Source organism: Herpailurus yagouaroundi, unplaced genomic scaffold, assembly GCF_014898765.1.
Source record: "Herpailurus yagouaroundi ecotype Mexico unplaced genomic scaffold, PumYag 186, whole genome shotgun sequence".
NCBI lineage: Eukaryota > Metazoa > Chordata > Mammalia > Carnivora > Felidae > Herpailurus > Herpailurus yagouaroundi.
In genome coordinates this window covers 18,676,982-18,690,783 of record NW_024412417.1, presented here as the reverse complement: position 1 = coordinate 18,690,783, position 13,802 = coordinate 18,676,982, and the positions used below count along the sequence as shown (strand labels likewise).

Genomic DNA, 13,802 nt, shown 5'->3' with positions numbered 1-13,802 from the left:
TGCTGTTGGCTGAAAGATAAATTGTCAATAAAATAAGCCAAGATTTGTCTGATCTACTAAACATTTTTTTTCTTGCATTCCCCAACACTGTGCATACATCTCATACATACTGTTCTCTCTCCCTTTGGGATATCCTCCTCCAGCTTCTGCTTTCTCTTTAATACCCAGCTCCTATTACCACCTATTTCTTAGCTATTCCAGGATAAATTAAATCTTCATGTTTACCCAAAACACTTGGTGGCATGCACATAAAATAAAATTTAAAAACCATGGTACCTTGTAGTGCTCTCACTGAACAAATCTAGGATAAGTTGAGCATTAAATACAGTAACAGATGACAGTCCACTGAATAAAATCCATGGTTCCCTACTGATAAAAACAGACAAATGAGGGAGAAGGGGAAGCTCCTCCTAACAACTGAATTCTCCCTTATCAATGGAGAAGGAATGATGGAGTTAGAAAATCACCTTTGAGAACCATCAGAGTAATAGTTGATTTAGGCAAGCATAAAAAAGAATACCATAACTATTGTGCATAATTATGAGGAACAGGATATTTATACAATCTTACTGTATTTTTTCAAAAATTACTTGTTACAGAGGTGAAAGTAATAACTTTATAGTATAGAAACCTGGAAGATAACATCTTAACTAAGGGATCAAGGTTAATATCATGAGTAATGGAACCAAATTCATTTGTTGCTCCTTGGCATGCACAAGAAAGGACACAACATCACTTCATACATTATCCAAAGAATGTGTGGCCAATCAGGGAGTATCAGACAAACCCAAGTAAACATTCTGTAAATAACTGACCTAGTCTCTTCCAAAATGCAAGTTCATGAAAGAGGAGGTGTTCCAGATTAAGGAGACTAAAAAAGAAGACAGTCTAATGCAGTGCATAAAGTTGGATGGGATTCTAGTGTAGGAGAAAAATAGATATAAATGACGTTATTGGAATAATTGAATATGGACTGCAGATTAGAAAATAGTATTATATCAATATGGCTGATATAAGACAATGCCCTTATTTTTGGAAATATGTAGTGAACACTGAAAAAATGTAGAGATAAAAGAGCATAATGTCTGCTACCACTACTGAAATGGTTCAGAAAAAATAGTACATGCATACGTCTGTACATAATCTGTAAATGTAGGCATATATCCATGTCTATGGCTATCTATACATCTGTGTCTGTAAACACATACATATATAGTTTTGCCACTTTTTGAGAGTGACCAAACACTATTTCTAGTTTTTCATTAATAGGCAATTTGTTTTTGTCTTCCAAGGCCTGGAGGAAATGGAGGAGAACTGTGGTCAGAAAGCAGTGGCAAATTGGTTTCCAAATCTGTTTAGAACAGAGGTTTCTCCTGCATCAGAATGTTAGTCCATATCTCCCCACTTTAGCACATCTTAAAAGTCTAGTTTTGGATCATTTGAATGGTGTCCCCAGCCTTTCTAATTACACAGGTATGCTTGCTGTGTTACTTCAAAGGCCCTTTAGCCAGGATAGCATCTGTCTTCAAAGACAGGAGAGTGGCCCATTTGCAGGAAATTGTATGGTTTGGGTAGGTTTTTTTTGTTTTTTCTTTGAACTTGTTAAGTAGAGATCCCTATTGAAGAAGTGCTGGCCTTTTGCTGTATGCCCAAACAGTGAAATACTTTCCATTTATAATTCTGAAGATTCTCTTTAACCTCTGCTAGGAGAACCCTGTAACTCAGTTTCTCCCTGTTCTCCTTTCTGTTGTATCAGCAGTGTTACTCTGAAATGTTTTTCTGAATGACATCTTAATTTGGTTGGTTTATGAGACTTAATATATTCCTACTTACGTTAGGAAAGAATTAGTATAGTGCTCTTAGTGACTAATCATCAAAAGGGATTTTGGTTATTTTGCTGCAGCTAAAAACAGAGCAAAGCGCAGGGAGCAAATTAAAAGGCACAGCCTAATTTGAAAAACTCACAGTTTTAATTATGCTAGAATGCATTTTTTCCCCTAGGTGCTATGCATATATCTCTTAATGGGGAAAGAAAAAGCATGGCTTTTGTGAGAGCTGGATTCAAATTTGTCACAAACAAACTGTATGACCTTGGAAAGGTTTCTTAAACTCTCTGATCTGTTTATTCACTTTGATAAACAGAAATTATGAGTAATAAGCATTACTTTCAAAAAGTATGAAAGCATGTAGCCTGCAATTTGTCACGTATTAGGTTCTCCAAAGTTCGTTTTCTTCCCCCCCCCACCCCCACCCTTTTTGACTTTCCTCTTTTTCATTGCTTCTTGTTCTGAGTAGACAGAATTTTCTCAGAATAAATATGGTTAAGCAGCTAGATTTCAAACTGGGTCTGAGGTAAGGAATGCTGTGAGGCATATCGACAAAGCATTTTAAAATGTTTATAAATGTTAAATGCAGACAATCGATTTAAAAATTGAAAACTATCTTCTGTAGGTCTGGATATTTAATAGCGAATCATTCTCACTTCTGTTCAGGTGTGTGTGTGTGTGTGTGTGTGTGTGTGTGTGTGTGTGTGTGTGTGGTTTTAACAAGAGTGACCTACATTGGATGTAATAAAGCTTTCACTTTTTTCCCTTGCTTCACAGTGTAGTCCTTAATAATTGTTGCATAATAATGTTTGTCAGCCCTAAGGGTTTGTTAGTGTGTTTTTCATTAATGCAGCTTAAAAAAATTTTATTATCTTTGAAGAAACCTTTCTCTGGGACAGCATAGCTAGCAGTGTTTATTCTCAATTTTCAGACACAGTGGTATGATCCATGGAAGTTTCCACATCTAAAACACATGGAGTCTTTAATCTGGTTAGTTATGACACAGATTCTTCTTGAGGGCTGTGTTTATGACACCAAATAAGCCATCCAGTTTGCCTTCCATTTATTGTTTTAAAATTAAAAGTGGAATAAGCAGGAGTTACCAAACTAGTTTCTATTCTAGGAAGCAGGTGTACATGTGGAATAGTTGAATAGCTTGTGCATGATGGGAATATATATTGAATAGACACCATCCCTCCCATCTCCCCTTTTAAAAACAATTTAATTTTTGTGTAGTCCAAATGGGGGAGATTTTTTTTCTACAGGCAATTAGGCAGGTCAGACACTATGGCCCTTACAAAGCATGTAAAGCTATTTTGAAGAAGTGTTAGTGTAAGATGTACTTAAGCACTTTTTGGAATAAAATTCTGGCTCTGCTTGTGAGCAATTTGTTTTTCTCTATTTAAATAATTGGATTATCTTCTTATATAAACATGGAACTGTGCGAGAGTGGTAGTTTCACAATCTTCCTAAATGTATATATTTAGATCTCATGTTGGAGTTACCATTAACACCAGCAGTCTGTCAACATTTCCATAGGGTTGCTTAAGTATGTTGTGAAAGCCCAAGCCAACCTTGGCATGGGAAATCTGTGCTACACAGCAATTTCTAGCTATGGCTTACAGGCTTACTGCACACATTCTAACTTTAAGCTTACTTTTAGCACTAGAACAGTTTTATAGAGTAAATTTTTTTCTCTCTCACAGATTCAGGTGAGTGGTTTATTTTATATAACAGAAGATCTGATTCTTTTGTCTCAAAAACATCATGTATCTTTGAAAAAAATGAGCAGTCTCCAGCCATCTTATATTTTTCTCGGATTTCATCAACTAATTAATGTTATTAGTGTTAGTAGTTGTTGAAGCTGAAGAGCATATGATTCTGGTGGTGGTATTTGCCCTCTTGAGTAGCTTAGTTTTGTGATGAGTGTGTTTTGATCCTTAATTATACACTTTCTCCCCTATTATCTGTCAGAATTAATGTCTGGTATAGGGATATGCATTAATATTTTTGTGTCAAAGAGTTTTAGGGGAGGAAAAGGAATAATTCTTATAGGGCTTGGCTTTCAAAATGAATGTTAATTATGGGAAATACTTCATCATTTGGGGAATTGTATATGCTAAATTGAGGGTTTAGGATTTTATTTTTTAAAAGAGGCTATATATACATAACTACTTTTTTCCATTTATGTGACTTGTCATTTTACTTAGGGTATTAACGACCATTTTGAAAACATGTTTTTGGAGAATTTTGAAATCCCATTTAATTCTTTTGAATTTTTATGTTCAACCTGAGCTGCTTGCTCCTCAAGTTTGGGCAGACTGTCTTGATTGTTAATGATGTCTGACTTGTTAAGTTAGAAGGAGAATGTATTTCTCATGTTATGGATATGTTTGTTGTGCCCTCAAACAGACCCGTGTAAGACTTCATGTTTATTTTGCAACTTTGTTTCTTGGTTCATTATCTTTCCTTGGTCTGCAGTTATTGATTATTCTGGGTTTCTCTATGACATCTTAGCTGTCCCACTTGAAGCATGCATGAGTCACGCCTCATAGAGGCTTTCTGCTTCCCTGTTCCATGTAAAAAAAAAAAAAAAAAAAAAAAAAACCTGCCCAGTGAATCACACTATGGCCACAGTTAACTGTGGTGGTAAATGTACTTCTCAGGTGCCCAACTATGGGGATTATGGCTCAAATGGCACTGGCATGAGCAAATAATGAGCATATAACTGTGCTCATTTTTTTCCTTTTTTGTTTTTCAAGTTATTAGCACTTCACATGTTAAAATAAATCCATAACTCCATTTAGCTCTCTCCCCCCATATTTTAAAATCTCTTGGTAGCCTTGAGTTTTTGTACAGTGAGATACATATTTTTGTAAGTGAAGCAAGAGCATCTAATTAAAGACCTTTAATCCTGATGTCATTAAGAATATTCATCTCTAAAGATGATTTCCATGTTGGGGGGGGCTTATAAATTTTTAGAAATAATATTTTCCCAAGGATTACTTCTAGAGATAAAGACCTGTTAAGTCATTCATTCATTGTAGGTGAATAAAATGGAATTATAAATTATTAAATAATTATCAAATTTTCAGGTAGCCAATTAATATGGATTTCTCAAAGCTAGTACTTAGAGAAGTTAAATTTTTATAAGCCTTTTACTTAACAATATTGTTACCTGTTACCTCATGATAAAAGCTGAGAAGAGATAATGAGAAATATGGTTTAATTCTAGAGATTGTAAAATTTTGGAATTCTTGGTGCAAGTTTGTCTTTTATTCTCAATTTTTTTCTAGAATAAATTCATGCTAATCTAGCTCCTCTAAAACGTTAATGGAAATTTGAGAAATTTTTCTCTGTCTAAGCTTTGTTAACATTGTTAGTTTTAACGTCTATTTTCTTTCTGGGGCATGATGAGTATAATAATCTAGAGCATTAACATTCGTTGTCTTTATATCAAAGACCAAATTGCATGTTCCATGATGCTATTTCCTATAAATATTTACAACTTAGTGTAAAACTTAGTAAAGTATCCTAAGATAGCAATTTTTCATTTTGCTCAAATCTTTCGTAGCTCCTTAACTCATGACCTTGATTACTTAGTTGAGTTTGAGCTTGGGTAGTTCACATGATTAAAGGATTTTTATCCTAATGTTGCCAAGTTCTAGTGGGAGGATCTGTTCCCAACTCAATTTGTATAGGATCCAATAGGCAGGTTTCTTGTTGTTGGTGCCAGAGATAGGGTGTTTAATTTTAAACCTATGTCTTGAATTTGGGATTGGGCAGACACAAATATTAGCGATTTCATAAATTTGAATGATGAAGTTAACTGTTTACTTTTAAAAATTTGTTGAAATTGTAATGTTGTACTAGCAAAGATGGAGCAAAGCTAAGAGGCCAACAGCCCATTGTTAAATCCCATTATTTTAGAGTTAGAAATTTGTACCTTTTGTCAGGAATGGATTCCTTCACCAGGAAGGAATTTAGATTTCTTTTTGCTTGGCAAGGGCTAAATTCTGAAACAGGGGAACACTTTTAAAAAGTGTTAGGAGTATATTAGAAACAGATGGGCATTCAACACCTACATAAAATGCTCAATGGGATAAAATGTGAATAACTGGATTTAATTTAACAAAGGATCAAACTTAAAATACCAGCATTCATAAAAGACCAAACTTACTTTTCAATTTAAGAGGAACACAAATCAAATAACTAGAATTAAGAAAAAGAGGTTATATTTATGCTGTTTTTCTCTCTTTATATACTTGTTAGTAATATAGGTATTTTGACCTGGGTTCTGCCTGATCATTTTTCTTGTTTTATGTATATCCACATATTCCTTTCCTTGTCAGGGAGATATGTGTAGACTTGTGTTAATAGTACTGCCTAACACCTTTCTGAAATTTGTTAATGTTTTATGTGATATATTTCATCTTTAGAATTTTGGGTGGGTCTAGACTTAGAAAAAAGTGTTTTGGTTGGAATGATGAAGCTCTGGATCTCAGCAGGCTTTAGTGTTGGAAAAGTTGAAGCTTACAGAGAGAGCAAATAAACATGGTCATCAAAGCTGGGAATTAAGATCTGTTTATTCACCTGCACAGTTGAATTAAACCTCCTAGCAATAGGCAGAGCCATTTAACTTATTAAGATCCTGACCAAATAAATTAGTCCTGTTTAAAAGGCTGTTTTTGCCTGGCTTTAGATACGGAGATTGCTGTAGTCACCATATAATGGATGAAGAAATTCTTGTTGAATTAAGTTACTAATTTACAAGATAGAGACCACTAGGATAGTTGACATTGGACAATGGTTCATTCAACTGAAAAGTCTATTTGACGTTTGGGGCATGAAGCTTCAAATTGCAAAAAAAAAAAAAAAAAAGAAAAAAGAAAAAAAAAAGAAAAAAATGTGCTCTTATCCTTCAGTGTTGAGGAGCAGTATTAATGGCTAGAGAAAATGGGTGATTGGGAAGAGCACTTATGTTGGTTATGGCTTACATCACTTTTGCTTTAAGAGAATTCCTCATTTGTGGGGTTATAAAGATAGCAGATATGGATTGAGATAAGTATTCCCTGATTCATTTTCATTAAGTCAGTCAAGGTTCAAGTAAATAAAGTCTTGCTTTTAATGATTTTAAGGATACCTTTAAAAAATGTGGAGCACAATTTGTTGACTCTAAAATCTTCGTGATCCAGATGAAAGTTGGCTTCAGATACATAAAGACAAAAAGCCTTTAATTTATGTTGGTTCTCTCAGTTCTGTAATTCTCTTTTCTCCATATTTGTTAGTATAGAATGTCATTTATGGTGATAAAGAGTTCTTGGTTTAGCTTTTGAACTAAAAGTATAGTTTCAGCACTTGTTTGCGATGATAGTCTTTTTAAACCATTCTATGTATGTAAATCTTCCAAATTTTGTCTTAATAAGCTAATTGGGAATTTGGACAACCTTGATAGAGTTCTTTTCTAAATCTATAGTTAAATTGAAGAGCAGAATGCAGCCAGCAAACTAACCACAGACATTACAGGGGGTTCTGAACACAGACATGTTACAGGGGGTTCTGAAATGTGGGGCTCCCTTTGATGCATCTCCAGCTAGCAACCTCTGCTCTTGCCTTAGTCTCCTGGTTACTCCTATTTAAGGGTTTCCCTCTCACAAGAGTCATCAATTGCTTCCCCAAATATCATGCCATAGGGTCTTTGTGCTTAAGGTGGGTTATGTTCTTAGACAGCCCTGAAAATAAAAATGAGTTGGGTTCTCCTAGTCACCTCCCCTGTCAAAGCCATTTTGTCCATCATATAGCTGATGAGTACTCCAGTTCTGTTCCTCTCACCCAGATTTCTGCACCATATCAACCCTTTAATTTTTACCCCTTTCTTACACAGAGAGGGTGAGCCAAATCTCAGTTTTAGAAACTTACCTACTCTTTACACCCTGCTCAGGATGCTAATAACCATATCAGAGTAGAATCTCTTCAGAAGACAGCTGGGGAAATTGTAAATAGTATAGGCTTATTTTCATTGAGCTGTATGAAAATGCTTTATAAATCAATATTATCTTGTCAGAGTAAAGTCTAAATGAAATCCTTTAATGAGCATAAAAGCAGGAGAATCAACCCAAAAACAGACTTTACGGTAAAATAAAGGTGGATATAGGGTTGGGGCACCATAAATGGCTTAGTGAGAAAAAATAAGAGCCTGAATTATGAGAGAATTAGTGGAAATAAGGATAGTGAGTTGGAATTAAGTGTATAGGAGGGGACATTATCATAGAAGCCACAGGAGGAATAAAACCTTCTGAAGTGACCCAGGCTACAGGAGTTGTGAGGACCAGAAACTGAGAATGAGGTCTTGCATTAAAGTTTAGAAAACTGGTCATGGTCTTCAGAAAAGTAGTGTTGGGGATAACTGAATGGGTGGTTGTAGTAAACAGAGGAAGCAGATAGAACTGATGCTTCCAGAAAAATAAGAGAGTGATACTGGTTTTGTTCATTGCTAGGAAAAGATGCTCACAACTTAACTGAAATTGAACAAGTTAGCATACATGTAAAGTATGGTCAGTTATGAAAAATAAAGTTATGTTACACATACAAAAATGTATAGATGTCTAGAAAGTAGACTTCTAAAATATAATGAAGAATTATATCTGAGGAAGTAACTTTTTGTCTGTGTCGATTCTTTTTTTTCCAACACAGTTGCAGATTTTGGAAAATATGGTAGTAAATAAGAAACAATTTGGAAAGCATCAATAGGTTTGTAAATAAGAGAAGGTCCATGAAATAGACTCCATATGCAGATAAAGCAGTTGAACAGTTTATAGAAAAAAAAATCCTGGGATAGGTGGGAAGAATCAGATATTAACGGTCAATTCAAAGAGCAACCTTGGCCCTAATTCCTGGTTTCTGAGTTCCTTTCAGAAGAACAAAACTCCTGTTTCAATATCTTCCTAGAAAAGAAGCTATAAAAATCAAATCAGGGCTGTTGGGAGCCCAGGAGAAGCAGGGAGAGCATCTTGTGGAACTAAAACCTGTATAGATCTGCTACAACTAGCTGTAAATATATCAGATGTTGAATCATTATAACTACAGGAAAGGTGTGGTATACAGCTCACTTTGTTGTATAGCTGCTAGTTTGAATACTTAGGGCTTCATATTCTTTTATATGCAATAAAAATTGTATGTAGGGCAAAGAGGATGTGGCCTCAAAGCTAAAGTCTCAATAGTTGCTGAGTTTTCTCGTCCTTCTCTTACTTCTTTCTTCTGTGGGTTAACCTGATAAAATGAAGTCAGTGTGACCTCCTATATCTTGTTATGCTTATGACTTTGCTTGGTATAGTGATAACTAAAAGTTATATGAGTTTTTCATATTTTAGAAATTATATTAGGATATAAGATTTTATATCTGAATTTTATACTAGGGCTAGAAACAGTATTTTGTTTCTTTAAAATTACTTTTTATCATTAGATATAGTAAAGTTTATAAGGTTCATACATCAATTTTCCAGATGCTATTTCAACATTTACTTAGTATCGCCCCACCTTGTCCATCCAATAGGATATTTCTGTTTAAAAATAACCATAAATGTAAGTAATATTACATAGGTGAGCATCCAATATAATTTATAGAATCTTCAAAAGAGATGTAATTATAAGTAACAATTACATTATCCTGAAGTTAGTGTATGGCCTTTGTACCCATTTTTTTTCTTGTTTAAAACCTTCAGATACAATTTACTTATAAATTATGCACATTACTTGTAAAAATGCACAGCTGGATAGGTTTTACGACTATATACGTTGCCCATCACCTCCTGTAGTGGGTTAAATAGGGTCCGCACCCCCAACCCCTGCCCTCATTCATGTCCACCTGGAGACTCAGAATATGACCTTATTTGAAAATAGGGGCTTTGCAAATACATTTAAGTGTGGAGATCATACTAGATTAAGGTGGTCCCTAAATCCAATGACAGGGTCTCTGTTAGCGACAGGACACACAGAGGTACATAGAGAAGAAGACTATGTGCCAATGAAGTCAGATTAGAGATCTGCCACCAGCCATGGAAAATCTGGGGCCACCAGAAGAAGAGAGAAGGATTCTTCCCTAGGGTCTTCAGAGGAAGCATGGCTCTATGGACACCTTGATTTCAGACTTCTAGCCTACAGAACTGAGAGAATGAATTCCTGGTGTTGAAGTCACTACATTGTGGAATTTGTTAAGGCAGGCTTAGGAAACAAACATACCTGCCAAAAATTAGAGTATACCCCTTTCCAGTCAGTCTTAAACCCTCAAAGGCATTTAATGTTCTAATTTGTGTCCCCATAGATTAGTTTCACGTGTCCTTGACATCAATATAAATAGTTATATGGAGTATACCTTTTTCTTTTTTTAATCTGACTTTCTTCAACATAATATATAGCAGTTTCATTCCTGTTCATGTGTCAGTAGTTTTTTTCATCATTAAAATACACTACAATTTATCCATTATTTTGGTTACAGACATGTGGATTGTTACCTCCTACTTATATTTTATACGTTTAGGACATCTGTAGTTGTCACTGGCTTAGAAGTTCTACATTACTGTTTTTGAGGTTGCTACATTTAACTTGACAAAGTTTAATTCTTGTTGGTCTTCCTCACTCAAAATATAGAAACTTGAAATGCTTTTTGTTTTCCCTCCTCAACTCTTCCACATTATTGCTGTTAAATATAAAATATGTATTATTTTTAAACCTTGGAAATTATTACTTTTTAAAAACTGGAATTTTTAATAGACACACCAACATTTCTCAATTGATTTGATCACTATTGCTTATTACATTCTACTTTCTTCTGGGTTCCATTTCATCTTTCCAATACATACAGTTTATTCTTTTGGTGAGTGGTTAATAAGTTTCTTGCCTTTAATTTGGCTGAATGGATCTTTATTTTGGCCTCATTCTTAAACTATCATTTAATTGCTTGTAGAATTATAGTTTGATAATTTTCTCTTAGCATGCTGAAGAAAATATTTCACTATCTAACACTTATTATTTCTGATGAGATTTCTGCTAGGGGCCAAAATTGTATTCCTTTGTATGTACAATAAAACCTTGGATTGCAAGTAACTTACTCTGCAAGTGTTCAGCAAGACAAGCAAACATTTCTAACAAATTTTAACTTGATAAATAAATGAGCGATGTCTTGCAATACAAGTAGTATATGATGCCGAACGTCACATGAGCACAACTGAGCCAATGGTTCTTGCAATTTGCTTTGATATACAAGTGCTTTGGATTACAAGCATGTTCCAGAATGAGTTATGCTCGCAAACCAAGGTTTTACCGTTTCTCTCTGGTTTGACTTCATTCTTTAGTATAAATATGCTGTGTTCAGATGCAGACTTATTTTTACTGATCCCCTCAGTTCTACGAAGCTTTCATCTAAGAATCCATCTCTTTCTTTAAATCTGGAAACTGATCAGCCATGATCTCTTTGGATATTACATCTTACTCATATTCTCTATTTTTTGATACTACAACACCTAATAATCATGTATTAAAACTTTTTCTTTTTACATGCTTCTTACCTTTTCCACATTTTTATCTTTTTTGGTGCTACAGTTATTTAAACATGTTTTCTAGTTAAATACCTTTTTTTTTCTAATGTACCATTAAAGTTGTCTATAGAACTTTTTTCAGTTTTAAAATTTTCATTTCTTTCTAACTTGCACAGTCACTATATGATATTGTTTCTTCCCATGTGATTTCTAGTTCTTGTTTTATCTCTTCAAATATTCTGAAGATAATCATTTGAGACTTTCAGATGGTTCTATTATATATGACTGGTTAGGTGTGAAGTCTGTCTTTCTGAGATTGATGACTCTTCCCCATGGAGGTTTGCTTGTACGTGTGATTGGTTCATTTTGTTTGTTTGTTTAACATTTATTCAGTTTTGAAAGGCAGAGACAGAGTGCAAATGGGAGAAGGGCAGAGGGGGAGGGAGACACAGAAACAGAAGCAGGCTCCAGGCTCCGAGCTATCAGCACAGAGCCCGATGCGGGGCCGGAACTCACGGACCACGAAATCATGACCTGAGGTGGTCGGCCACTTAACCAACTGAGCCACCCAGGCGCCCAGTGATTGGTTCATTTTGATGTGAAGTTTGTTTTCCATGCAAGTTCCAGGCCTCAGGATTGTAGAAAACTTTACAAGATAGTTTGATATTTGTTACTTTGTGGGTTTTCCTGGATTGACGTTTTTATGTTAGCCTCTTGATTTAGTTATTTGACACCAGATTGATAGTTTTAACTTGTATCCCATACTTGGATATATTGTGGATTTGGGGGTTCTTGTGCCTCATGGGCTATGTTTTCTCTCTACTGTGCTCACCCACTCTATCCCCCTAATCTGGGGTTGAAATCTTCTCTGGAAAATTAGGGCAGGGGCTTCTAGTACTGGTTTCATGTGCAAACAGCCCTCACAACTCCAGTCTACATAAGGAGACCCAAGTGTCTGGTCTTCATGTGCATATTTCTTGGCCTTGATTCAAGACCCTGACATAAGGTCTGCTTCTGTCTGGTCTAACATCTCCACAGGCCATGGTAGACCTTCAGCCCTACCTCTGAGTTTCCTCTTTGTTTCTAAGTTTGGTTGTGTATTAACCTTTTTTTTTTTTTTCAGGTTGGGAGTGGATATTTTGTTCCACATTTCTTTGTGATTAGAGTAGGACCAGAGACCCTTGTCTCTTCAGCATGTTGTATTGACCGGAGGTCTGATCATACTTCAATTGAATGTGTGTTTTGTGTTTTCTCTTACAGCTAGTTATGTATCAAATCCCATTTGCAAGGGTTGTTTGTCTTGTTCAAAGGACAACGGGTGCAGCCGATGTCAACAGAAGTTGTTCTTCTTTCTTCGAAGAGAAGGCATGCGCCAGTATGGAGAATGCCTGCATTCCTGTCCATCTGGCTACTATGGACACCGAGCCCCAGATATGAACAGATGTGCAAGTGAGCAGTTGATTTTTGTCTACTATTTACTGTTGATGAAACTTGGGGGGGAGCTAAATTGAAAATTTTGGCTAAAAACAAATGTAATTTTAATATGCTACAGAAATAGTGCAATCTTAAACTTAAAATTCAGTGGGGGTAGGATAAGAATATTTTTATCTTTTGTCTAGAAGTACATTGCATACACACTTTTTATTTTTAGGTTATTTAAGTATTTTTTGTATAACAAGCATCTCCAATACAAGCTTGTTAAGATCTGTACAAGGCATACTTAGCGCAACAACAACAAAATCCCCAAGGAATTTAAATGTCTTTATACTGGGAACATTGTCTCCACTTTACTACAGTGTCTATGGCTTCTTTTGCCTCTTTTTTTTTTATCTGAGTTTGTAATCCATAGTTTAGTCTAATCTATAATACATTATATTAAATAGTTCTGTAAAGCACCATTACTAATAAAAGATTTAACTAAAATATTTAGTTCATTTTAGAATATTTTGAGTTCTAAGTTTAACAATTAGAAAAAGTATTAAGGAATGGCATTCTATACATAGTCATACAGGAATGATTTTTATCTTTTAATCCAAAAATCACTTATAAAATGATTCTCAACTTCTAAGTGAATAGTAGTAATTGGAATTAAAAAAAAAAAATGAATGACATACCAAAAGAACATCCCTTTCTTTAAGGAGCTTAAATGTTAGGGCATAGAGAGGCTAAGGAAAAAAACAAAACAAAACATGGAGCGAAATGACAAAATGACAAAAGGGTAAAAGTTTAATTTTAATTCAGTACACTAAGCTATATCAGGCAAGCAGTATGTTAGGGGAGTAATTTAATTACCTCCCATTAATACTGTATACATGGCTATTAAATCAGCCAAGGCCTTTAGATTAGAGGAGAGTTTGAATTGAATCATCCAAGGACAATATTATTTTGGAAGAAGGCAGAACTAATGGTGGGAGGCTAAATAGATTTTAGAAAGAAGGAGACA

At 34.9% G+C, this 13,802-nt stretch overlaps 1 protein-coding gene across 2 annotated transcripts in view; it reads left to right on the top strand.

Annotated features, from left to right (window-relative positions):
- RSPO2 (R-spondin 2) overlaps positions 1-13,802 on the top strand; it is a 155,826-nt gene that overhangs the window by 63,782 nt on the left and 78,242 nt on the right. For both annotated transcript variants that reach the window (XM_040494257.1, XM_040494256.1), the window contains exon 3: positions 12,620-12,808. In XM_040494257.1, the coding sequence (XP_040350191.1) occupies positions 12,620-12,808 (189 nt within the window). The remainder of the gene's footprint in view (positions 1-12,619; positions 12,809-13,802) is intronic.